The following is a 26,953-nucleotide window of genomic DNA, read 5'->3' on the forward strand; positions in this document are numbered from 1 at the left end:
GGGAGTGTCTGAGCAGAGGAAGATTCTGTTGGATCCACAGTGATCTGGGGAGAGTCTGGGCAGAGGGAGATGCTGTTGGATCCACAGTGATCTGGGGAGAGTCTGGGCAGAGGGAGATGCTGTTGGATCCACAGTGATCTGGGGAGAGTCTGGATGGTGGGGAGTGTTGATTCATGTTTTGTGACCCGCGAGTCATGACGGAAAAACCTTTTTCCACCAGGATTGGTTCAATCGCGATCCACTCTGACCTCAAAGACCACTCGATCGACTTTGCAGTACCTGTGCACAGAATAATAGAGGGGTTAGCCTGTTGCGGAAACAAACTAAACTCCCTTTGTTACTGTCCCACCTCACCATGTCTGAGGGCTGAGGGGGTGAAAAGCCAACCTCTACAGAGCTGGTACAATGACTTCACTGTCAGATTTCCAATCACTGTTTCGTTACTTCTCCTTTTACCAGCCACTTTCTGGGCATCTGACATTTCAAAGGATGAACTGATTCAGAAGGCAGGTTCCACATTGGGCGGCACGGTGACTGGGGAACAGGAGTGAGGATGGATACCTGCAGTTGTACCAAGGCTAGGTGAAGCTTCACCTGGAATATTATGGAGCGATAGAGATGTACAGCATGGAAACACACTCTTTGGCCCAACTCATCTATGCTGACCCAGACATCCCAACCTAATCTCGTCCCATTTGCCAGCACCAGGCCCATATCCCTCCAAACCCTTCCGATTCATGTCCCCATCCAGATGCCTTTTAAATATTGGCATTGTACCAGCCTCCACCACATCCTCTGGCAGCTCATTCCATACACGTACCACCCTCTGGGTGAAAAAGTTGCCCCTCAGGTCCCTTTTATATCTTTCCCCTCTCACTCTAAACCTATGCCCCTCTAGTTCTGGACTCCCCCACCCCAGGGAAAAGACCTTGTCTATTTACCCTATCCATGCCCCTCATTATTTTATAAACCTCTATAATTTCACCCCTCAGCCTCCGACGCTCCAGCCCCAGCCTGTTCAGCCTCTCCCTGTAGCTCAAACCCTCCAACCCTGGCAACATCCTTGTAAATCTTTTGTGTACAGTTTTAGTTTCCTCATTAAAGACAATGTGTCTTTACCATTGATAGTTTGCAATAGCGGTTCATCAGATTCAACAATGCGATTACTTGAAAGGGTTCAGAAAAGATTTACAAGGATGTTGCCAGGGTTGGAGGGTTTGAGCTACAGGGAGAGGCTGAACAGGCTGGGGCTGTTTTCCCTGGAGCTTCGGAGGCTGAGGGGTGACCTTATCGAGGTTTATAAAATCATGAGGGGCATGGATAGGATAAATAGACAAACTCTTTTCCCTGGGATGGGGGAGTTCAGAACTAGAGGGGCATAGATTTAGAGTGAGAGGGGAAAGATATAAAAGGGACCTAAGGGGCAACCTTTTTACACAGAGGGTGGTACGTGTGTGGAATGAGCTGCCAGAGGATGTGGTGGAGGCTGGTACAATGACAATATTTAAAAGGCATCTGGATGGGTGTATGGATATGGAGGGATATGGGCCAAGTGTTGGCAAATGGGACTAAATTAATTTAGGATATCTGGTTGGCATGAGGACTGAAGGGTTTGTTTCCGTGCTGTCCATCTCAATGACCCTAATTAAGCAGAGATATACAAGACTATGCACAAAATGGTGGGAAAGTGGGATTTGAAAGGTTAGGTGGTTGCTTACTGACCTGCATGGACTTGATGGGTAGAATGGTCTTTTTCTGTAGCTCTCAAGGCAGGGTGGTCTGACGAGGAAAGATTGATGAAACTGAGTCTGCATTCGTGAAATATTTGAAGAATGGGATGGTTAAAGTTAGCGTTTGGGTCAGGGTGAGGATGAGAGTCAGTGTCAGGATGAGGTTGAGGGTCAGGGTTGGGGTTACGGTGAGGATCAGGTTCAAAGTTAAGGTCACTATCAGGGTTAAGGTTAGGTTTAAGGACAGGCTCAGGTTCCAGGTTAGTTAAGGTCAGGATAAGGGTTGAGGTTAGGGTTCGGAATAGGTTCAGGATGAGGGTGAGGATTGGGGGTCAGGGTTGGGGTTAAGGTTAGGTTCAGGGTCAGGGTTAAGGTCAGGACGAGGGTTCAGATTAGGGTGAGGGTCATGGTGAGGATATTGTCTAGTTTGAGGGATTTTTAGCTTTAAAGAAAGGTGGATAGATTGAGTTTGTTGTCAGTGGAACACAGGAGGTTGAGGGATGACCATTCAATGGCATGGACAGAATGGGAAGTCTGAGACTTTTTTCTCAGGATAGAGGTAGCAGATACTGGGGGAAATGGATGAGGTTTAGGCTTACTGTTAGGGTCAGGGTTAGGATCAGGGTTAGCGTTAGGGTTAGAGTTCAGGTTAGGGCTAGGTCAAAGTTTAACTTTAGGGTTAGGGTTAGGGTTAGTGTCAGGTTTAGGATTAGGGTTGGAATGGCGTCTCCTTGAATATTATGAAGTGACGATGGGTGATGACATTGAATGATGAGTGACCAATCAGGATCGGCTGTCTCAGAGTAAGGGGCAAGTCACTGGAGACAGAGAGGAGGAGGGGTTTGGTGATTACGTGTGATTCCCTACCCCAGAGGACGTGAGATCTCAGTCATTAAATTCCAGACACAAATCGATCAGCTCCACGTTCCGAATCACATCAAGCCTGGGCCGGATGCGGGAAGCGTTATCCCTGGGAGGGTGGGAGTGCCCCAAGCTGGGTGTTTGGGTAAAACTGGGCCTTTTGCAGGATGAGAGGTGACCTGATTGAAAGTTACGATATATTGACACGGGGCACATGTTCCCTCCAACTGGGAGTGTGGTGTCAGGTGGCACGATTTAAAAGTAAGTGGGATGTCACTGAGAGGAGGAAGAATTTCTCTCACTCCAAAAGGTTGGGAAACTGTGGAATTATCTCCCACGAAGGACTCGGACAGCTCAGTTTTTGAGTGATTTTGAGCTACGGACTGGTAAATTACTGATTCCCCACGGCTGACAGGATAATGGGGAAGGCTATAAGGCGTTGCAGTGCTCAATCATAGTATTGAAGAGGAGGAAGAGAGGACATCAGAGTCAAACAGTGTGGAGCTGGAAAAGCACAAGAGGGTCAGGCAGCATCCGAGCAGCAGGAAAGTCGACGTTCCCAGCATTCCTGATGAAGGGCTAATGCTGGAAACGTCACCTCCCCTGCTCCTCGGATGCTGCCTGATAGGCCGGATAGTCTTCTCCTAATGCCAGTTCCAGTTTTTTGATAATATGGTGTTCCTTGTACCATCTCTTCATCCTCATTATCCAGGCTTGGACTGACAATTGGCAAGTAACATTTGTGTAGAGAGAAAACTTCTTCAAAGCAGGCATCCTTGCAAGAGGATTCGCAGTAGGGTTAAAATCAACGAGGTAAAAACAATGACTGCAGATGCTGGAAACCAGATTCTGGATTAGTGGTGCTGGAAGAGCACAGCAGGTCAGGCAGCATCCAAGGAGCAGTAAAATCAACGTTTCGGGCAAAAGCCCTTCGTCAGGAATACAGGCAGAGAGCCTGAAGGGTGGAGAGACAACATTCATGCCATACAAATACCAGACAATGACCATCACCAAAAAGAGATAATCTAACCACTGCCCCTTGACATTCAACGGTATTCCCATCACTGAATCCCCCAATGTCAACTTCCTGGGGGTTTCCACTGAAGCTCAACTGGACCCACTACACAAACCCAGCGGCTCCAAGAGCAGGTCAGAGGCTGGGAATCCTGCAGCGAGTAACTCCCCTCCTGACTCCCCCCAAAGCCTGTCCAACCATCGACAAGGCCCAAGGCAAGAGGGTGAGGGAATACTCCCCACTTGCCCATGGATGGGGGCAGCTCCAACAACGCTCGAGAAGGTCGACACCATCCAGGGACAAAGCAGCCCCCATTGGATTGGCCCCACACCCATAAACATCCCCTCCCACCCTCCCCCACCGACACTCAGTAACATCAGTGTGTACCACCCCTCCCTCACCCCACCGACACTCAGGAACAACAGTGTGTACCATCCCCTCCCTCCCTCCCCTCCCACCGACGCTCAGTAACAGCAGTGTGTACCATCCTCTCCCTCCCCCCAATGAAGCTCAGTAACAGGAGTGTGTACCATCTCCTCCCTTCCCCACCGACACTCAGAAACAGCAGTGTGTATCATCCCCTCCCTCTCCCCACCGACCCTCAGTAACAGAAGTATGTACTATCCCCTCCCTCCCCCACAGACGGTCAGTAACGGCAGTGTGTACCATCCCCTCCCCCCCCACCGACCCTCAGTGACAGCAGTGTGTACCATCCCCTCCCTCCCCCCACCAATGCTCATTAACTGCAGTGTGTACCATCCCCTCCCTCCCCCCACCGACGCTCAGTAACAGCAGTGTGTACCATCCCCTCCCTTTCCACCGACGCTCAGTAACAGCAGTGTGTACCATCCTCTCCCTCCCCCCACCGACGCTCAGTAACAGCAGTGAGTACCATCCCCTCCCTCCCCCCACCGACGCTCAGTAACAGCAGTGTGTACTATCCCCTCCCACCCCACCGACGCTGAGTAACAGCAGTGTGTACCATCCTCTCCCTCCCCCCACCGACGCTCTGTAACAGCAGTGTGTACTATCCCCTCCCACCCCACCGACCCTCAGTAACAGCAGTGTGTACCATCCCCTCCCTCTCCACCGACGCTCAGTAACAGCAGTGTATACCATCCCCTCCCTCCCCCCACCGACGCTCAGTAACAGCAGTGTGTACCATCCCCTCCCTCCCCCCACCGACCCTCAGTAACAGCAGTGTGTACCATCCCCTCCCTCCCCCACCGACGCTCAGTAACAGCAGTGTGTACCATCCCCTCCCTCACCCCCACCGACTCTCAGTAACAGCAGTGTGTACCATCCCCTCCCTCCCCCCACCGACCCTCAGTAACAGCAGTGTGTACCATCCTCTCCCTCCCGCCCACAACGACCCTCAGTAACAGCAGTGTGTACCATCCTCTCCCTTCCCCCCACAACGACGCTCAGTAACAGCAGTGTGTACCATCCTCTCCCTCCCCCGACCGACGCTCAGTAACAGCAGTGTGTACCATCCCCTCCCTCCCCCCCACCGACGCTTGTAACAGCAGTGTGTACCATCCCCTCCCTCCCCCCCACTGACGCTCAGTAACAGCAGTGTGTACCATCCCCTCCCTCCCCCCCACCGACGCTTGTAACAGCAGTGTGTACCATCCCCTCCCTCCCCCCACCGACCCTCAGTAACAGCAGTGTGTACCATCCCCTCCCTCCCCCCACCGACCCTCAGTAACAGCAATGTGTACCATCCCCTCCCTCACCCCCACCGATGCTCAGTAACAGCAGTGTGTACCAGCCCCTCCCTCCCCCACCGACGCTCAGTAACAGCAGTGTGTACCATGCCCTCCCTCCCCCACCGACGCTCAGTAACAGCAGTGTGTACCATCCTCTCCCTCCCCCCACCGACGCTCAGTAACAGCAGTGTGTACCATGCCCTCCCTCCCCCACCGACGCTCAGTAACAGCAGTGTGTACCATCCCCTCCCTCCCCCCACCGACCCTCAGTAACAGCAGTGTGTACCAGCCCCTCCCTCCCCCCACCGACCCTCAGTAACAGCAGTGTGTACCATCCCCTCCCTCCCCCCACCGACCCTCAGTAACAGCAGTGTGTACCATCCCCTCTCTCACCCCCATCGACCCTCAGTAACAGCAGTGTGTACCATCCTCTCCCTTCCCCCCACAACGACGCTCAGTAACAGCAGTGTGTACCATCCCTTCCCTCCCCCACCGACACTCAGTAACAGCAGTGTGTACCAACTACAAGATTTACTCAGAAACTCACCAAAGTCCCTCAGGCAGCACCTTCCAAACCCATGGCCATTTCCATCTAGAAGGACAAGGGGCAGCAGGTACATGGGAACACCACCCCCCTGCAAGTTCCCGTCCGAGTCCCTCACCATCCCAACTTGGAAATCTATCGGCCGTTCCTTCCTGGGTCAGAATCCTGGAATTCCCTCCCTCAGGGACATTGTGGGTCTACCCTACAGCACATGGACTGCAGTGGATCAAGAAGGCAGCTCACCACCACCTTCTCAAGGGCGGCAACTAGGTATGATTTATCAATGCTGGCCAGTCAACGACACTGGTCCCACAAACCAATAAAAATAAATAAATTCCCTCAGCACTGACCCCCCAACAATGTGGCACTCCCTCAGCATTAACGGTCTGACAGTGCGGCACTCCCTCAGCACTGACCCTCAGACAGTGCGGCACTCCGTAGGCACTGACCCTCTGACAGTGCAGCACTCCCTCAGCACTGACCCTCGGACAGTGCCCACTCCCTCAGCACTGACCGTTCGACAGTGCGACACTGACCCACCGACAGTGCCCGCTCCCTCAGCACTGACCTTCCGACAGTACCCACTCCCTCAGCACTGACCCTCCAACAATGCGGCACTCTCTCAGCACTGACCCTCCGACAGTGCCCACTCCCTCAGCACTGACCCTCCCACGGAGCGGCATTCCCTCAGCACTGACCCTCCGACAGTGCGGCACTCCCTCAGCAATGACCCTCCGACAGTGCCCACTCCCTCAACACTGACCCTCCGACAGTGCCCACTCCCTCAGCACTGACCCTCTGACAGTGCGGCACTCCCTCAGCACTTACTATCCAACAGTGCAGCACTCCCTCAGTACAGTGCTCTGCTTACTGTGAACATCCGGAATCCTGGTTTCGATTCCAGCCTCGGGTGACTGTCCACGTGGAGTTTGCACATTCTGCCCGTGTCTGCATGGGTTTGTTCCCGCAGTCCAAAGATGTGCAGGTTAGGGTGGATTGGCCACGGGAAATTTTCCCATAGTGTCCAGGGATGTGTAGGTTAGGGTGGATTGGCCATGGGAAATTGTCCCATAGTGTCCAGGGATGTGCAGGTTAGGGTGGATTGGCCATGGGAAATTGTCCTATAGTGCCCAGGGATGTGCAGGTTAGGGTGGATTGGCCATGGGAAATTGTCCCATAGTGTCCAGGGATGTGCAGGTTAGGGTGGATTGGCCATGGGAAATTGTCCCATAGTGTCCAGGGATGTGCAGGTTAGGTGCACTGGTCAGGGGTAAATGTGGAGTAATAGGGTAGGGGAATGGGTCTGGGTGAGATACTCTTAAGAGGGTCAGTGTGGACTTGTTGGGCTGAATGGCCAGTTCCCACACTGTCGGGGCTGTATGATTCCCAGTCCGTGATATCCTGCAGTTGTACTCACCATCAGAAACACACCAGCCACCAACACCATGATGACAGAGAACCCAATCATTCTGAGTCTCGTTTGTACATCCCGTCCTTTCCGAGCGTGTATGCACTGTTCAAACCCCTCCGCACCTGAAAGCAGAGAGGTAGAATGATTTCTAACTAGCATCTGAGTGTGGTTGGCCATTTGGAATTTCTTTGCCCCTACCCTTTGCCCTTGCAGAGAGCTGCTTATTGATGTGGGCCTGGGAGTCACTTGTAGGGTAAAGGTAGCACATTTACTACCCTGCCCATTCCTCCACCCCCCCCCAGCTTCTTCCTCGTTTTTACCAGGACCTCGAAATGGACCATAAGACATAGGAGTGGAAGGAGGCCATTCGGCCCATCGGGTCCACTCTGCCGTTTAATCATGGCTGACGGGCATTTCAATGCCACTTACCCATAGCCTCCCCTCAACCTTTAATTCCTCGCGAGATTAAGAATTTATCAATCTCTGCCTTGAAGATATGAGATTAGATTAGATTCCCTACAGTGTGGAAACAGGCCCTTCGGCCCAACAAGTCCACACCGACCCTCCGCAGAATAACTACCCCCCCCTTCTGACGAATGCACGTAAGACTATGGGTAATTTAGTATGGCCAATTCATTGGGCCTGCACATCTTTGGAATGTGGGAGGAAACCGGAGCACCCGGAGGAAACCCACGCAGACACAGGGAGAATGTGCGAACTCCACACAGACAGTCTCCCGAGGGTGAGAATTGAACTTGGGACCCTGGCGCTGTGAGACAGCAATGCTAACCACTGAGCCACCGTGCCGTTCATTTAACGCCCTGGCCTCCACTGCAATAAATTCCACAAGCCCGTGGCTGAAGAAATGTCTCCTCATTTCCGTTCTAATTTGACCCCCTCTAATTCTAAGGCTGTGTCCACGGGTCTGAGCCTCCCCGCCTGAGCCGAAACAACTTCCCAGCGTCCAACCTTTTTTTTTTTTAAGATTAGATCACATTACAGTGTAGAAACAGGCCCTTCGGCCCAACAAGTCCACACCGACCCGCCGAAGCGCAACCCACCCATACCCCTACACTTACCCCTTACCTAACACTACAGGCAATTCACCTGACCTGCACATCTTTGTGACTGTGGGAGGAAACCGGAGCACCCGGAGGAAACCCACGCAGACACGGGGAGAACGTGCAAACTCCACACAGTCAGTCGCCTGAGGCGGGAATTGAACCCGGGTCTCTGGCGCTGTGAGGCAGCAGTGCTAACCGCTGTGCCACCGTGCCTTGCATTACCTTGTCAGTTTCTGTTAGATTTTTCTCCTCAACCTTCTAAACTTTAAGGAATACAATCCCAGGATCCTCAGTCGCACATTGTGTGTTAGGCTACCAATCCAGGGATCATCCATGTGAATCTCCGCGGGACACGCTCAAATTCAACACTGATCCACCTTCTCTGTGCAGCCATAACCTTGCTATTACCCCAATGCACTTTGTATCGTATGCTCTGCCTGTACAGCTAACAAAACAAAAAAAAAACTTTTCTGTACTTCTGTCAAATCATAAAAAAGACAGATCTCAAAGGTAATTGATGGTTACCTGCATTCTCTCAAGAAAACAGTCCCCAATGATCCCTCACATTACTTACTGAGCTGCGTTCCCACTCTCAGCCCCGATTCCCTGGATTTGAACTGTTGTCCCTCAGGAATGGTCCCTCACTCATCATTTCTACACCTCCAGATGGATGCCACCACCAGTGACATATCCCCCTTCCCTCCCTTTGTCCGCAGGGACCATTCCCTCTGGGACTCCCTGGTCCACTTGTCCTTCATTCCCAACACCTCCCCCGCCCCCCCCCCCCGCCCCCCCGCCCGCCCCAACAGGACCCTCCCCATGCGACCGCTGAAGGTGTAACACCTGTTCCATTTCCCTCCCCCCCCACCTCCAAACTATCCCAGGGCCCTAACACCCCTTCCAGGTGAAGCAGCACTTACCCTGAATTTCCCACAATCCAGTCGCCTACATTCTCTGCTCTCACCCTGGGCTCGTCTACACTGAGGGGGGGGGCGGGGGGGAGACTGGGTGACTGCTTCACAGAACATCGACGTTCTGCCCACAGAGAGAGAGAGAGAGACCCTGAGCTTCCCGCTCCCTGCCACATTAACCCCCCCACCCTGTTCCCCGGGCCAATGACTCTGTCTCGGGCCTGCTGCAGTGTTCCAGTGTAGCTCAGTGTGGGCTGGAAGGACAACACCTCGTTCCACTTGGGGACCCTGCAGCCTTTGGGACTCTATATCGAGTACAATAATTTGGGGGCCTGAACCCCACTCTCCATGTACCCCACCCACCAGGCCTTGTTATCCCACAGCCTGCCATTACACACACTCTATGGTTAGCCATTGACAGTCTCCATTAACAGCTATTCACCCTCCCAGCCTGATCGTTACCCCCTTTCCCCGTCTGTCCAACTGCTCTACTCTCCCTTTGGGCTCTATCCCCACCCGTCATTTACTCCCTATCCCCTCTCCCCACCCGACCCTCTGCGTATAAACCCACAGTTTCCCAACTATCGTCAGTTCACCTGAAATGTTACCTCTGATTTCTCTCCACGGAAGCTGCCAGACCTGCTGAGCTTTTCCAGCAACTTCCGTCTCAGCTCCAAAGAAACGGCCTGGATTATGAGTTTAGTTCATCTGAGGGACACCTCTCTGTCTGTATCTATCCCAATCCGATTTCATGCCCCTCTGTCGGACCATTGACCAATCCCTCTTTTTCTGAAGAGAGTTCCGAAAATCTCCCAACATTTGTGTGTAGAAATCATAGATTCCCTACAGACGTCCATACCGACCCTCCGAAGAGTAACCCACCCAGACCCATTTCCCCCTACCCTATGACTCTACATTTACTCCTGACTAATCCATCCAGACCTGCACATCCCTGGACACTATGGGACCATTTCCCATGGTCAACCCAGCCTAACCTGCACATCCCTGAGCACTATGGGACCATTTCCCATGGTCAACCCAGCCTAACCTGCACATCCCTGAGCACTATGGGACCATTTCCCATGGTCAACCCATCCTAACCTGCACATCCCTGGGCACTATGGGACCATTTCCCATGGTCAATCCATCCTAACCTGCACATCTTTGGACTATGGGAGGAAACTGGAGCACCCGGAGAAAACCCCCGCAAACATGGGGAGAATGTGCAAACTCCACACAGACAGTCACCCGAGGCTGGAATCGAACCCGGCTCCCTGGCAGCAGTGCCACCCCAACACCTCTCCTGAGCGCTCTGGCTCTCATTCCCAGACTCTGCTCCCTCGTTCTAGAACTTTTCCAGCCAGTGGAAAGAGTTTACCTTGATCCACCCTGTCTTGTCCAGCTCATAGCGTGAATGCTTTGATCAGATCACTCCTTAACCTTCAGAATCCTGGAGAAAACTGGTCTCTGATTTGGGTTCTCTCACCTCACAACTTAACCCCTGAACTCCAGGGATCTTTCCTGCCCATCAACATTGTCCAAGATCATTAGATTCTCCCTCTCACTCTGAGTTGGAGGGCAGGGGTCACAAACCCCTCAGGAATATTAGGTCAGCCAACAACTGATCAGCAGTTTCGACTGCTCCGCGATGGCCCAGGGCTAGGGGAGAAAATGGGTTGATGAAGGGTGACAGGGGGATAGAAATAGAAAACCAACTGAGGGGGCAAAGGGCAAATAACACTCAGACAGCGCACCTCCTCACCTGAGATAGTCTTGTTCACCAACGTTTGGCCAAGTTTATTGGTCACAAGACAGGTGTAGATCCCGCAAAGCACTGGATCCATTAACGTCAGCAACAGCTGGTGGCCATCGTTGGATATCAACGTGTCATTGGTTACCGTGAGGTCTTCACCGTCCTTTAGCCAGCGGTAGCGGACCTCTGTCCCATTCCGTGCGGAGCAACTGAAGGTCACGTTGGACGGGTTTCTAAACACCTCAATAGCCAACTCGGAGACCTGTTCTGCCGGAGAAGGAGAGGCTGAGAAATTACAGCCAGTTACTCTCTGTTGCTGGCACCGGCATGGTGGAACTGAATTCCCACTGCCCACCCTCCACATGATTCATATTGTCCACGATTCTGCTCCTGTTGTACCCTCCCCTTCACAATATCGCCTCCTGTCTGTCACTGACTTACACTGCCGTCCGGTCAGAACAACTGTCCCATTTACTATTTGCATTCCAGATTCCAAATTCACACCCCTCCCTATCTCTGTAACCCCCTCCAGCCCCTACACCCCTCTCCCTATCTCTGTAACCGGCTCCAATCCCTACACCCCCTCCCTATCTCTGTGACCTCCTCCAGCCCCTACACCCCCTCCCTATCTCTGTAACCCCCTCCAGCCCTTGCACCCCCTCACTATCTCTGTAACCCCCTCCAGCCCCCACACACCCTTCCTATCTCTGTAACCTTCTCCAGCACCTACACCCCCTCCCTATCTCTGTAACCCCCTCCAGCCCCTACACCCCCTCCCTATCTCTGTAACCCCCTCCAGCCCCTACACCCGCTCCCTATCTCTGTAACCCCCACCAGCCCCTACACCCCCCTCCCTATCCCTGTAACACTCTCCAGCCCCTACACCCCCTCCCTTTCTCTGTAACCCCCTCCAGCCTCCACATATCCTCCCTATCTCTGTAACCCCCTCCAGCCCCTACACCCGCTCCCTATCTCCGTCACCTCCTCCAGCCCCTACACCCCCTCTCTATCTCTGTAACCCCCTCCAGCCCCTACACCAGCTCCCTATCTCCGTCACCTCCTCCAGCCCCTACACCCCCTCCCTATCTCCGTCACCTCCTCCAGCCCCTACACCCCCTCCCTATCTGTAACTCCCTCCAATCCCACACTGTGGAGTATCCCCGCTTCCCATCGCTTGGCCACAGGTGAGGGTTGTGCCCAGGGTAGGGGGAGAGGGTCCTTGAGCTCTGGAATCCCCTCGCTCAAAACCTCTCGATCTCACTCGCTCGACTGAACAAGCAGCACTGAGTATTTCGAACATTAGAATGGGGTTACGGATCAAGGGATCCTGTGGATGCAGGAAGACAAACGGCAATGTGTAATGAGACAGAGTACGAATGTCATTAGGAAGGAGGCTGTGAGTGTTTTTGGAACGGTAGAATTGACAACAAACGAAGCAATGTTAACCTTGTACTGGGCACAGGTTGGAACACGGTTAGATCCATTCATTTATAAAGGTCTACCGCACCGGAAAAGACCCTTTGGCCCATCCAATGACCAGCCAAATAAAGCAACCTTCCTATTCGAACCCCGTATCCCAGCATTTGACCCATCCCCTTGCTACCTCAAGTGGCCATCTGAAGGCTCCTTCGGCATGATAAGGGTTGCTGCCTCCCCTCCCCAACAGAACTGTGTGCAGGACGCAGTGCAGAAACAGGCCACTCGGCCCATTGAGGCTGCACTGACCCTTCAGCATGACCTCCGATCCCATCTCCATCATCCCAACACTTAGCATGACCAATCCACCCTAACCTGCACATCCCTGGGCACTATGGGACAATTTCCCATGGCCAATCCACCCTAACCTGCACATCCCTGACACTATGGGACAATATCCCATAGCCAATCCAACCTAACCTGCACATCCCTGGACACTATGGGACAATATCCCATGGCCAATCCAACCGAACCTGCACATCCCTGGCCACTATGGGACAATTTCCCATGGCCAATCCACACTAACCTGCTCATTCCTGGGAACCATGGGACAATTTTCCATGGCCAATCCACCCTAACCTGCATATCCCTGGGCAATATGGGACAATATCCCATGGCTTATCCACCCTAACCTGCACATCCCTGGGCACTATGGGACAATTTCCCATGACCAATCCACCGTAAACTGCACATCCCTGGGCACTATGGGACAATTTCCCATGGCCAATCCACCCTAACCTGCTCATCCCTGGACACTATGGGACAATTTCCCATGGTCAATCCACACTAACCTGCACATCCCTGGACACTATGGAACAATTTCCCATGGTCAATCCACCCTAACCCGCACATCCCTGGGCACTATGGGACAATTTCCCATGGCCAATCCACCCTAACCTGCTCATCCCTGGGCACTATGGGACAATTTCCCATGGCCACTCCACCCTAACCTGCACATCCCTGGGCACTATGGGACAATTTCCCATGGCCAATCCACCCTAACATTCTCATCCCTGGACACTATGGGACAATTTCCCATGGTCAATCCACACTAACCTGCACATCTCTGGACACTATGGAACAATTTCCCATGGTCAATCCACCCTAACCCGCACATCCCTGGACACTATGGGACAATCTCCCATGGCCAATCCACCCTAGCCTGCACGTCCCTGGACTCTATGGGACAATTTCCCATGGTCAATCCACCCTAACCAGCACATCCCTAGGCACTGTGGGATAATTTCCGAGAGCCAATCCACCCTAACCTGCACATACCTGGACACTATGGGACAAATTTAGAATTGCCAATCCACCCTAACCTGAACATCCCTGGGCTCTATGGGACAATTTCCCATGGCCAATCCACCCTAACATTCTCATCGCTGGACACTATGGGACAATTTCCCATGACCAATCCACCCTAAACTGCACATCCCTGGACATTATGGGACAATTCCCCATGGTCAATCCATCCTAACCTGCACATCCCTGGACACTATGGGACAATTTTCCATGATCAATCCACCCTAACCTACACATCTCTGGGCACTATGGGACAATTTCCCATGGACAATCCATCCTAACCTGCACATCCCTGGGCACTATGGGACAATTTCCCATGGCCAATCCACCCTAACCAGCACATTACTAGACACTATGGGACAATTTCCCATGGCCAATCCAACCTGACCTGCACATCCCTGGACACTATGGGACAAATTTAGAATTGCCAATCCACCCTAACCTGCACATCCCTGGGCTCTATGGGACAATTTCCCATGGCCAATCCACCCTAACATTCTCATCCCTGGACACTATGGGACAATTTCCCACGGTCAATCCACACTAACCTGCACATCTCTGGACACTATGGAACAATTTCCCATGGACAATCCACCCTAACCTGCACATCCCTGGGCAATATGTGACAATTTCCCATGGCCAATCCACCCTAGCCTGCACGTCCCTGGAAACTATGGGACAATTTCCCATGGCCAATCCATCCTAACCTGCACATCCCTGGACTCTATGGGACAATTTCCCATGGTCAATCCACCCTAACCAGCACATCCCTAGGCACTGTGGGACAATTTCCGAGAGCCAATCCACCCTAACCTGCACATCCCTGGACACTATGGGACAAATTTAGAATTGCCAATCCACCCTAACCTGCACATTCCTGGGCTCTATGGGACAATTTCCCATGGCCAATCCACCCTAACATTCTCATCCCTGGACACTATGGGACAATTTCCCATGGTCAATCCACACTAACCTGCACATCTCTGGACACTATGGAACAATTTCCCATGGACAATCCACCCTAACCTGCATATCCCTGGGCTCTATGGGACAATTTCCCATGGCCAATCCACCCTAACCTGCACATCTCTGGGCACTAGGAGACAATTTCCCATCGCCAATCCAGCCTGACCTTCACATTCCTGGACACTGCGGGACAATTTCCCATGGCTAATCCACCCTAACCTGCAAATCCCTGGGCACCATGGGACAATTTCCCATGGGCAATCTACTCTAACCTGCACATTCCTGGACGCTACGGGACAATTTCCCATGGCCAATCCACCCTAAACTGCACATCCCTGAACACTATGGGACAATTCCCCATGGTCAATCCACCCTGACCTGCACATCCGTGGATACGGTGGGACAATTTCCCATGGCCAATCCACCCTAACCTGCACATCTCTGGGCACTAGGAGACAATTTCCCATCGCCAATCCAGCCTGACCTTCACATTCCTGGACACTGCGGGACAATTTCCCATGGCTAATCCACCCTAACCTGCAAATCCCTGGGCACCATGGGACAATTTCCCATGGGCAATCTACTCTAACCTGCACATTCCTGGACGCTACGGGACAATTTCCCATGGCCAATCCACCCTAAACTGCACATCCCTGAACACTATGGGACAATTCCCCATGGTCAATCCACCCTGACCTGCACATCCGTGGATACGGTGGGACAATTTCCCATGGCCAATCCACCCTGACCTGCACATCCCTGGACACTATGGGACATTTAGCATGGCCAATCCACCCTAACCAGCACATCCCTGGGCACTATGGGACAATTTCCCATGGTCAATCCACCCTAACCGGCACATCCCTGAACACTATGTGACAATTTCCCATGGCCAATCCACCCTATCCTGCACATCCCTGGACACTACGGAACAATTTCCCATGGTCAATCCACCCTAACCTGCACATCCCTGGCCACCATGGGACAATTTCTCATGGCCAATCCACCCTAACCTGCACATCCCTGGGCACTATGGGACAATTACCCATGGTCAATCCACCTAACCTGCCAATCCCTGGGCACTATGGGACAATTACCCATGGTCAATCCACCCTAACCTGCACATCCCTGGGCACTATGGAACAATTTCCCATGGCCAATCCACCCTATCCTGCACATCCCTGGGCACTATGGGACCATTTACCATTGTAAATCCACCCTAACCTGCACATCCCTGGGCACTATGGGACAATTTCCCATGGCCAATCCACCCTAACCTGCACATCCCTGGACACGGTGGGACAATTTCCCATAGCCAATCCTCCCTAACCTGCACATCCCTGGGAACTATGGGACTAGTTAGCATGGCCAATCCACCCTAACCTGCTCATCCGTGGGCACTATGGGACAATTTCCCATGGCCCATCCACCCTAACCTGCACATCCCTGGACACTATGGGACAATTTCCCATTGTCAATCCATCCTAACCTGCACATTGTTGGACTCTGGGAGGAAACTGGAGCACCCAGAGCAAACCCACGCAGACACAGGGAGGATGTGCAAACTCCACACAGACTGTCGCCCGAGGGTGGGATCGAACCCGGCTCCCAGGTTCTGTGAGGCACCAGTGTTAACCACTGAGCCTCCATGCCGAGTACGATCCCTGAGCAGCCAGGATTTACTGGTCAAGAAGGGCTGAACGGCCTGAAACGTGAGAGCGGAGGAATGGCCTTGCGCCGTCACGAAATGGTACAGCACAGGAAGAATGCACGCCGGGTGTTGGTGTGAGCGAGGGAGTGTGGGCACTGCGCCTCACATAGGGGGTGTGGGAGGAAGGGCCAATGCGGGTAGTGGGGGGTCGGTTTGCGATGGAGGGTGACACCAACAGTGCGGGACCGATCCCCAAAATGGCAGAGATGACCATGGAGTCTGCCATCCGCGAATCCCCCCCTTGCCTGCAGCATACTGACCCTCAGGCCTAACCTCCACCAGTCGCCTCTTTCCAAGGGGAAAACCTGGTTTCTCTTCAGGAAGGAGGTGGGTTCTTCAGAGGGTGTGCAGGGACGATTTGGTTCCCCGGGGGGGTGTGGGGAGGGGGAGATGAGGGAGTATTCCCAGTGGTTCTCCTTCAGGAAGAGAAGCCTGTCAGGCTACCTGTTGAGGAGAGTCTATTACCCTGAGGGTTCCGGGTATAGGACACGGGGAGAAACTGTTTGCGAGGCACAGGGCCACCGTTACTGACCAATCAAGGAACTGTGGAGATGGTAACTGGGTGGTTGGTATCTGGGGCATCCATCTGAAGATGTGGCAGAGGTCTGGAACATTGGTGTAGGCCGCTTGAGCCTCCGCCTCCATTCAATAGGCCATTAATCAATATCCTAATGCTGCCCTTCCCCCACTCCCTCATATCCCATCATCCCTTCATCCAACCCAATCCCCCGTTCCCAAATTCTCTCCATGACCTTTGACCCATTTAACACAAGCGCTGTCTCTTGAAAACATTCAATGTTTTGACCTCAACTGCTTTCTGTGGTAGAGACTCCCAGAGGCTTCCTCACTTTCTGGGTGAGGACATTTCTCCTCAGCTCAGTGCTAGTCCTGTATCCTCAGACTGTGACCCCCCTGCTGGTTCTGGACTCGCCCCCTCCCATCACTGGTCATTGGTCCTGCGTTCACCCTGACTAACCCTGTTAGAATTCTGGAAGTTTCGCCCAGACTCCTCCCTCATTCTTTAGTAAATCTGAGTCAAATCAATCTCTCTTTAAGATATTACTCCTGTTAGTTTATTAGTTTCAATAGATTAGATTAGATTACATTACAATGTGGAAACAGGCCCTTCGGCCCAACAAGTCCACACCGACCCGCCGAAGCGCAACCCACCCATACCCCTACATTTACCCCTTACCTAACACTACGGGCAATTTAGCATGGCCAATTCACCTGACCCTGCACATCTTTGTGACTGTGGGAGGAAACCGGAGCACCCGGAGGAAACCCACGCAGACACGGGGAGAACGTGCAAACTCCACACAGTCAGTCGCCTGAGGCGGGAATTGAACCCGGGTCTCTGGCGCTGTGAGGCAACAGTGCTAACCACTGTGCCACCGTGCCGCCCACTGCCACCGTGCCGCCCATAAGATCACTTATGTTTCTAAACTCTTGCGATTATAATGTTAACTGACCCAATCATTTCTCATGCATCGGTCATAGCATCATACAGTCATACAGCCGGAAACAGACCCTTCGGCCCAACTCGTCCATGATGACCCAGGTATCCTAAATTAATCTCGCCCCATTTGCCTGCATTTGACCCATTTCCCTCCAAACCCTTCCTATTCATGCCCCCATCTAGATACCTTTTAAATGTTGTCATTGTACCAGCCTCCACCACTTCCTCTGACACCGCATTCCATACACACACCATCATCTGTATGAAAATGTTGCCGCTTAGGTCCCTTTTAAATCTTGCCCCTCTCACCCTAAACCTATGCCCATCTAGTTCTGAACTCCCCCACCCCAGGGAAAAGACCTTGTCTATTCATGCCCCTCATGATTTTATAAACCTCTATAAGGTCACCCCTCAGCCTCCGACGCTCCAGGGAAAACAGCCCCAATCTATCCAGCCTCTCCCTATAGCTCAAACCGTCTCTTCCCGGTATCATTTTGGTAAATCTTTTCTGTACCGTTTCCTTCCAACAGCAGGGCGATCAGAATTGAACACAATATTCCAAAGCATACAACATCCTGAACACCCTCAATATAATGTCCCAACTCCAAACTCAATGCACTGACCATAAAAAGGCAAGCATACCAAACACCTTCTTCATTGCCCTGTCTACCCGTAACTCCACTTACAAAGGATTATGTCCCTGAACCCTTAGGGCACTCTGTTCTACAGCACTACCCAGGACACTTCCATTAACTGTAAGAGCCCTGTCCCTGTGTGTTTTACCAAAACACATAACCTCACATTTATCCAAATTATACTCCATCTGTCCCTGCTCAGCCCATTGACCCAATTGATCAGGATCCCTTTGTAATCTGAGATAACCCCCTTCACTGTCCACTCTCCCACCAATGTTGGTGTCGCCCACAGACTTACTAACCATGTCTCCTATATTCTCATCCGAATCGTTAATATAAGTGACAAACAGCAGTGGACCCAGCCCCGATCCCTGTGGGACACCGCTGGTCACAGGCCTCCGGTCTGAAACACAACCCTCCCCCACCACCCTCTGTCTCCTACCGGTCAGCCAGTTTTGGATCCAATTGGCTTGCTCTGCCTGGATCCCATGCAATCAAACTTTACTAATTAGTCTCCCATGTCCTGTCAGATGATTGGCTTGTATGAGATTCTTCTAAACTGCAATGAAAGCCATCTTAAATGAGGAGGGTTTGAGCTACAGGGAGGGGCTGAACAGGCTGGAGCTGTTTTCCCTGGAGCGTCAAAGGCTGAGGGATGACCTTATAGAGGTTTATAAAATCATGAGGGGCATGGATAGGGTAAATAGATAAGGTCTTTTCCCTGGGGTGAGGGAGTCCAGAACTAAAGGGGCATAGGTTTAGGGTGAGAGGGGAAAGATATAAAATGGACCTAAGGGGCAATTTTTTCACACAGAGGGTGGTGCGTGTATGGAATGAGCTGCCAGAGGAAGTGGAGGAGGCTGGTACAATGACAACATTTAAAAGGCATCTGGATAGGTAGATGAATAGGAAGGGTTTAGAGGGATATGGGCCGGGTGCTGGCAAATGGGACTGGACTATTTTACAATATCTGGTCGGCATGGATGAGTTGGACTGAAGGGTCTGTTTCATGCTGTACATCTCTATGATCTCTGTTTAGACCATTCAACATGCAGTTGCTTCATTCTCTCCAAGGTGGGAATGCTTGGGTGGGGTGGGGGTTAAAGGGCGGAACAGGACGAGATGAGTTGAAGCTCCCAAAATGGCCTTTAGCAGGACGTAACGCCGGTCTGAGTCCGTCTGATCTGTCCTCACACACAGAGTGAGATGGTGCTGAAGACCTCTGAGAAGGAGCTGCAACTCCAGGCCTGGCCACTAGATGGTGACGGCATCTCAGTGACGAAAGGCAGCTCCACCTCCAAACCCCACTCCCCATCCCATCCAGACTGCAATTCCAGGATATACATGACGGAAAAGGAAATGGACGGGGACCTTAGAGGGCTTATGCCCGAAACGTCGATTCTCCTGCCCCTCGGATGCTGCCTGACCTGCTGCGCTTTTCCAGCACCACACTTTCAACTGTAACTCCTAACTGCCCCTCCGGGCAATTAGAGATGTCCAATCAGTACCGGCCTGGACAGCGACACCTTCATCTGTGAACGAATTAAATAAAACAAAGGGAGGGGCAAATACCCAAGCCCCCGTTAGGTCCCTATCCCAGATGAACTGGATTGGGTTAAATCTTATCTTCAGTTGAGATGAGCAGGACAGCTTCCTCTGAGTTTTACCCCTGCCCCCCGGAGTGTTTGATGGGAACAGAGCAGAGTGAGTTTATTTATTTGGTTTGAATCCCCTGTGGTCCCCGCCCAAAGGGGACGGAGTCAAGGGTGAGTCGTTACTTGGTTTTTTTCTGTTTATTTTAGTCTTTCCCCAGAGCCACCAGGACTTTATTTTTTGCTCAGCTAAGTTAAAGGTGGTTTTATTTTCTCTTTCTGGAGAGCTCTGTGTTTCTACGCCCTGCCCCGGGAGTGCCTGATGGGGGCAGTGTCTTGGTTTTCTTCCTCTGTTGTCACCTTTCATTTAAAAGGGTGAAGGAGCGACAGAGGAGCAAGCAAAGGTGTTAATGGCAGGTGTGAAAAGGGGTAAAATGTGTCCACTCTGCTGAAAAAGAACGCAGGAATAGGGGGGCCGGATGGTTTATTAAAATGGGAGGGCTTTCCTTTTTGACATGAACGGGGGTGTTCTAGACAGGGGTCAACCGGTCTGTGTTCAGTGTGATATTGAAGGCACTGACGGAGTCCTTGCTGTGCTCTAACCTTTAGTCTATTCCAAATGCTTCACTTTCTGCACCTATCCTGACTCTCACTGAGGTTCCACTCTCCTGAACCTGACTGTGAAAATCTGGTGGATTCACTGATTAAGATCATTAAGGCTCAGTGCTTAGCACTGCTGCCTCCCAGCACCAGGGACCCAGGTTCGATGCCACCCTTGAGTGTCTGTATGGGTTTCCTCCGGGTGCTCCAGTTTCCTCCCACTCTCCAAAGATGTGTAGGTCAGGGTGGATTGGCCATGGGATAGTGTCTCATTGTGCCCAGGGATGTGCAGGTTAGGGTGGATTGGCCATGGGATAGGCCTCATAGTGCCCAGGGATGTGCAGGTCAGGGTGTATTGGCCATGGGAAATTGTCCTATAGTGCCCAGTGATGTGCAGGTTAGGGTGGATTGGCCACGGGAAATTGTCCCATAGTGTCCAGGGATGTGCAGGTTAGGGTGAATTGATCATGGGAAATTGTCCCATAGTGTCCAGGGATGTGCAGGTTAGGGTGGATTGGCCATGGGATAGGTCTCATAGTACCCAGGGATGTGCAGGTCAGGGTGGATTGGCCATGGGAAATTGTCCTCTAGTGCCCAGGGATGTGCAGGTTAAGGTGGATTGGCCATGGGATAGGTCTCATAGTGTCCAGAGATGTGCAGGTCAGGGTGGATTGGCCATGGGAAATTGTCCTATAGTGTCCAGTGATTTGCAGGTTAGGGTGGATTGGCCATGGGAAATTGTCCCATAGTGCCCAGGGATGTGCAGGTTAGGGTGGATTGGCCATGCTAAGTGTTGGGATTGTGGAGATGGGGTCAGAGGTCATTCTGAAGGGTCAGTGCAGGCTTAATGGGCCGAATGGCCTGGGTCTGCACTGAGTCCTGCACACAGTTCTGTTGGATCCATGTTTGGTATTGTCAGGTCTGAGCTACAGGGAGAGGCTGAATAGGCTGGGGCTGTTTTCCCTGGAGCGTCGGAGGCTGAGGGGTGATCTTATACAGATCATGAGGGACATGGATAGCGTAAATAGACAAGGTCGTTTCCCTGGGGTGGGGGAGTCCAGAACTAGAGGGGCATAGGTTTAGGGTGAGAGGGGATAGGGACCTAAGGGGCAACTTTTTCACACCGAAGATGATGCGTGTATGGAATGAGCTGCCAGAGGAAGTGGTGGAGGCTGGTACAATTGCAATATTTAAAAGACATCTGGATGGGGACATGAATAGGAATGAGTTGGGCTGAAGGGTCTGTTTCCATGCTGTACATCTCCACGACTCAGTGAGAAACAATATCTCCCAGAGGATTGTAAATCTGTGGAATTTTTAATCCCGGAGTGTGGTGGATGCTGGGACAGTGAGTAATGTTAAGGAGGATGTGAGACAGATGTTTGATTGGTAATGGGTTGGAGGGCGATGGGGGAATGGAGGATGAGGTGTGTATCAGCCGCCAATCGGATAGCGGGGCAGACTCGATGGGCTGAGTGGCCCTGTTGCTCATTTACTGGGGGGAGGGTTGGGGGGAGTTGCACTCAAGAAGAATCAGACAGGGACCTCGACGAAACGCAGGCCACTCAGCCCGTCGGCTCTACCAGGAGGGCGGGGACATGAAGCAGTTCAGACTCCTGTCCGGGGAGGGGATGGGGAGAGCAGGTGGCAAGGGGGAGAGGCACAGCAAGATCCCGACTCACCGAGCAGGAGCACCCGGGTGCAGGAAGTCAGCTCGGAGCCCCCGATGTCGGTCACAGTGATGCAGTAGAGACCCACGTCCTCGGAGCCGAAGGAGAGGAGGACGAGGGTGCCATTTTCCTTGTGGAAGCGTATTCGGTCCCGGTAGGAGCGGGCGGGATATATCCTGTCGCTGACCACCACGTATTGGAGGATCCGTCGGGAGTTCTGCCCTTCCCGCTTCCAGGTCACGCTGTAGATCTCGTGATGGGGCAATGCGGGGTGACCCCCGTCCAACAGCAGGGGCGCCCCAGGGATCCCGTAGACCTGGTGCTCTCCCAACTCCGGGCGCCTGGCCCCTGGGGAGATCCAGAGAGAGAGAGACAACAGGAATTTGGGAAGCATGCCCGGATACAACCGAGGAGCCAACGATTGGAGCAGGAGGTACGGGAGGAGGAGTGAACTAAATGTTCAGAAACACAATCGCAGGAGCAGGCCACTCAGCCCATCAAGGTGTGTCTGATACGCTCCATAGGTCCGTGGCTGAGGACTCCAGGACGTGGCCAGTTCCAGCTCTCCCCCTCTCGTCCCTCAGAACTACCTCCAAATCCACATCGAAACCAATCAACAGTTCGATCTCAATGGCCTCCTCAGGCAGAGAATTACACCGCCCCCCCCCCCCCCCAACTCTCTGAGAGAAGAGGTTCCGTGACCTCGGATGCAGGGGAATGCCGCACTGTCGGAGGGTCAGTGCTGAGGGAGTGCCGCACTGTCAGAGGGTCAGTGCTGAGGGAGTGGGCACTGTCGGAGGGTCAGTGCTGAGGGAGTGCCGCACTGTCGGAGGGTCAATGCTGAGGGAGTGCCGCACTGTCGGAGGGTCAATGCTGAGGGAGTGGGCACTGTCCGAGGGTCAGTGCTGAGGGAGTGCCGCACTGTCGGAGGGTCAATGCTGAGGGAGTGCCGCACTGTCGGAGGGTCAATGCTGAGGGAGTGCCGCACTGTCGGAGGGTCAATGCTGAGGGAGCGCCGCACTGTTGGAGTTTCAGTGCTGAGGAAGTGTCACAGTACTGATATTAGGAGTGTTTCAGTGATGGGAACGTGAATAGGGAGGGGGTGTAGGGGCTGGAGGGGGTTACAGAGATAGGGAGGGGGTGTAGGGGCTGAAGGGGGTTACAGAGATAGGGAGGGGTGCAGGGGCTGGAGGGGGTTACAGAGAAAGGGAGGGGGTGTAGGCGCTGGAGGGGGTTAAAGAGATAGGGAGGGGGTGTAGGGGCTGGAGGGGGTTACAGAGATGGGAAGGGGGTGTAGGGTCTGGAGGGGGTTACAGAGATAGGTAGGGGGTGTAGAGGCTGGAGGGAGTTACAGTGATAGGGAGGGGGTGTAGGGGCTGGAGGGGGTTACAGAGATAGGTATGGGGTGTAGAGGCTGGAGGGAGTTACAGATGTAGTGGTGAGGCCTCTGCGGTATTTGTAAAAGGGAGGTGTCATTGTGTAGAGAGAGCCAGGGAGCTGGTGCTGAGGTGGGGTGGTGACCCTGGCTGTGTGTGGCACACCTCAGTACGAGATGATGTTGCGGAGCCAGTGTTGGTGTGGGGCAGACACTGGTATAACTCACACAGCACCAGGTTATAGTCCGACAGGGTTATTTCAGAGCACTGCTCCTCATCAGGTAGTGAGTGGGGCAGGATCATAGGACACAGAATTTACTGTAAAATTTACAGTGTATAATTTAAAAATTTGTATTATAAATTCTGTGTCCTCTGATCCTGACCCACTCACTAGCTGATGAAGGCGCAGTGAGTACAGTAAAACCCTCAATTATCCAAACAAGCAATTATACGAATTTCGGATTATCCGAAGGTTTCAAGGTCACGTAAAAACGGCATTCAGGAACTCAGCATTCAATCAATTATCCAAACACACTGCTCCGCACCCATCCTGTTCAGACAATCGTGTCTGCCTGTTGGACTCTAACCTGGGGTTGTGTGATTGTTAACTCGGTTAGAGAGAGCAGTAGGCCATTCAGCCCCTCCCCACCCCGCCCCCACACATCCTAGCCCAGCACTGGAGCAGGAGCGAGAGAATCGCCGACAGAAACGGGGCACCAGGCAGACCCTGTCCTGAGGAGCCCCTTACCCTCAAAGTGTGGGGCAGAATCGGGACGGGGGCACCTGCTCTGATTGTCCCGCCTTCAGATTGGTCACCTCGGAAAACTGAGCAGAGGTTTACCCACTGAGGTGGGGCGGGAGCGAATCTGACCATATCACAGCATCCAGGCAGCTCTCTCCCCACCCCCACCTGCCCACCCACCACTCCTCCCCCCCCCCCCCGCCCGCCCCATGTCTGAAGACCCTAACCGTGAGGGCTTGCTGTGCGAGAAAGACCGCCATCTCCCCAGCAGCCCTCCCCACCTCTCCCCTTCCGCCCCCCCCCCCCCCCACCACCATCCGTGCCTACCTGCCCAGAGGGACAGCAGTGTCAGGGAGACTCCGTATTGGGTCAGCAGCAGCATCCTGGGGGACCACAGCGTGCCCTCCCGTCGCCGGGTGGCGTGGAAGTGGGCAGCTGTTCGGCCGCACTGTGCCTCGCAGGAGTTCCTGTCTGGCTGCTCCTCAGGTGGGGCGATCCCCAAACTGTCTCTCACCGAAACTAGATGGGAATCTAAATTACAGTGTGGCTCAGCCTTAATCAGTGCATCCGCAGGAATTTGATCTCCGGGTAAAGGGTTGATGACAGTGCTGTTGGCTCGGTGCCTCTAGGTTTGTTTCATAATTGACTCTCCGACAAAGTTGACATCTTCCCACCACTCAGCCGTCACCGCCCTCTTGCCTTTGCTCAGGGCAGGACTGGATTAGTTTTCCCTTCATCCTCCCCCTCCTTCATTCCTCTCCCTGTATTCCCACATCTCTCAGTTTCTATCGCCACACCATGACTGCTTTAATACGGCTTCCCACGTTGCGTCCCTGGCTGTTGTTGAGAAAGGCTGTTCAGGCTCCACAAGGCATGACGGGATTCGAACGTCCTCTGTGATAATCCAGGACAGCAGGAGGCAGGGAGCAGTCTCTCAGACGTGTGGATCAATATCAGCTCATCGTGTGACTTTCCGACCCAATACAATCACAGGGGACAGAACAGTGCAGCAGGAGGAGAGCGCAGGCACTCTCACCTCACAGGAAAGAGGAAGGGAACCACCAGGGTCAGTGCTGAGGGAGTGGGCACTGTCGGAGGGTCAGTGCTGAGGGAGTGGGCACTGTCGGAGGGTCAGTGCTGAGGAGGTGGGCACTGTCGGAAGGTCAGTGCTGAGGGAGTGGACACTGTCGGAGGGTCTGTGCTGAGGGAGTGGGTACTGTCGGAGGGTCAGTGCAATCAGGAAAATCACAGCAGGTCAGGCAGCATCCAAGGAGCAGGAGAATCGATGTTTCGGGCATAATCCCTTCTTCAGGAATGAGGAAAGTGTGTCCAGCAGGCTAAGATAAAAGGTAGGGAGGAGGGACTTGGGGGAGGGGCGTTGGAAATGCAATAGGTGGAAGGAGGTCAAGGTGAGGGTGATAGGCCGGAGTGGGGGTGGGGGGGGTGCGGAGAGGTCAGGAAGAAGATTGCAGGTTAGGAAGGCGGTGCTGAGTTCGAGGGTTGGGACTGAGACAAGGTGGGGGGAGGGGAAATGAGGAAACTGGAGAAATCTGAGTTCATCCCTTGTGGTTGGAGGATTCCTAGGCGGAAGATGAGGCGCTCTTCCTCCAACCGTCGTGTTGCTATGGTCTGGCGACGGAGGAGTCCAAGGACCTGCATGTCCTTGGTGGAGTGGGAGGGGGAGTTAAAGTGTTGAGCTACAGGGTGGTTGGGTTGGTTGGTCCGGGTGTCCCAGAGGTGTTCTCTGAAACGTTCCGCAAGTAGGCGGCCTGTCTCCCCAATATAGAGGAGGCCACATCGGGTGCAGCGGATGCAAGAAATGATGTGTGTGGAGGTGAAGGTGAACTTGTACCTCCAACCACAAGGGGTGAACTCAGATTTCTCCAGTTTCCTCATTTCCCCTCCCCCCACCTTGTCTCAGTCAAATCCCTCGAACTCAGCACCGCCTTCCTAACCTGCAATCTTCTTCCTGACCTCTCCGCCCCCACCCCCACTCCGGCCTATCACCCACACCTTGACCTCCCTCCACCTATCGCATTTCCAACGCCCCTCCCCCAAGTCCCTCCTCCCTACCTTTTATCTTAGCCTGCTGGACACACTTTCCTCATTCCTGAAGAAGAACTTATGCCCGAAACGTCGATTCTCCTGTTCCTTGGATGCTGCCTGACCTGCTGTGCTTTTCCAGCAACACATTTTCAGCTCTGATCTCCAGCATCTGTAGTCCTCACTTTCTTCTTGAGAAACATATCAGCCAGGACCAAACAGCAGAGAAGCCTTGATGGGCCGAATGGCCTAATTCTGTTCCGCTATCTCATGGTCCCATGACCAAGATCGCATATTGAATGTCAAAGCCTCTCAATGGGCCGAATGGCCTGATTCTCCCCCTCTATCATATGGTCTCATGTCTACGATCTCAGTCAATG

At 53.1% G+C, this 26,953-nt stretch overlaps 1 protein-coding gene across 3 annotated transcripts; it reads right to left on the reverse strand.

The window, feature by feature from the left end:
* Positions 1–100: 100 nt before the first annotated feature.
* On the reverse strand, positions 101–25,386 carry LOC122547377 (natural killer cell receptor 2B4-like). 3 transcript variants are annotated; one of them, XM_087981018.1, is made up of 6 exons: positions 24,858–25,386; positions 22,425–22,760; positions 11,008–11,283; positions 7,277–7,392; positions 1,723–1,779; positions 195–279 (listed from the first exon to the last, which is right to left on the reverse strand). In XM_087981018.1, exons 1-5 carry the CDS (start codon positions 24,910–24,912, stop codon positions 1,765–1,767), a joined length of 798 nt encoding a protein of 265 aa, XP_087837144.1. In that variant the 5' UTR covers positions 24,913–25,386; the 3' UTR covers positions 195–279; positions 1,723–1,764. The 3 variants fall into 3 exon arrangements, with proteins under 3 accessions (XP_087837145.1, XP_087837143.1, XP_087837144.1); XM_087981019.1 differs by lacking the exon at positions 1,723–1,779 and having other exon boundaries at positions 101–279; positions 11,008–11,265; positions 24,858–25,385; XM_087981017.1 differs by lacking the exon at positions 1,723–1,779 and having other exon boundaries at positions 101–279; positions 24,858–25,384.
* Positions 25,387–26,953: the final 1,567 nt, after the last annotated feature.

Source organism: Chiloscyllium plagiosum, unplaced genomic scaffold, assembly GCF_037043375.1.
Source record: "Chiloscyllium plagiosum isolate Xiang-an unplaced genomic scaffold, Cpla_swu_hap1 HiC_scaffold_38, whole genome shotgun sequence".
In the NCBI taxonomy this organism is placed as follows: Eukaryota; Metazoa; Chordata; class Chondrichthyes; order Orectolobiformes; family Hemiscylliidae; genus Chiloscyllium; species Chiloscyllium plagiosum.

Coding starts and splice junctions, on each gene's coding strand:
- LOC122547377 (XM_087981017.1), bottom strand. CDS start 24,912: ATGCTGCTGCTGACCCAATACGGAGTCTCCCTGACACTGCTGTCCCTC. Junction 22,761..24,857: donor ACTGCTGTCCCTCTGGGCAG/GTAGGCACGGAT, acceptor GGATCTCCCCAG/GGGCCAGGCGCCCGGAGTTG. Junction 11,284..22,424: donor CACCCGGGTGCTCCTGCTCG/GTGAGTCGGGAT, acceptor GTAATTTCTCAG/CCTCTCCTTCTCCGGCAGAA.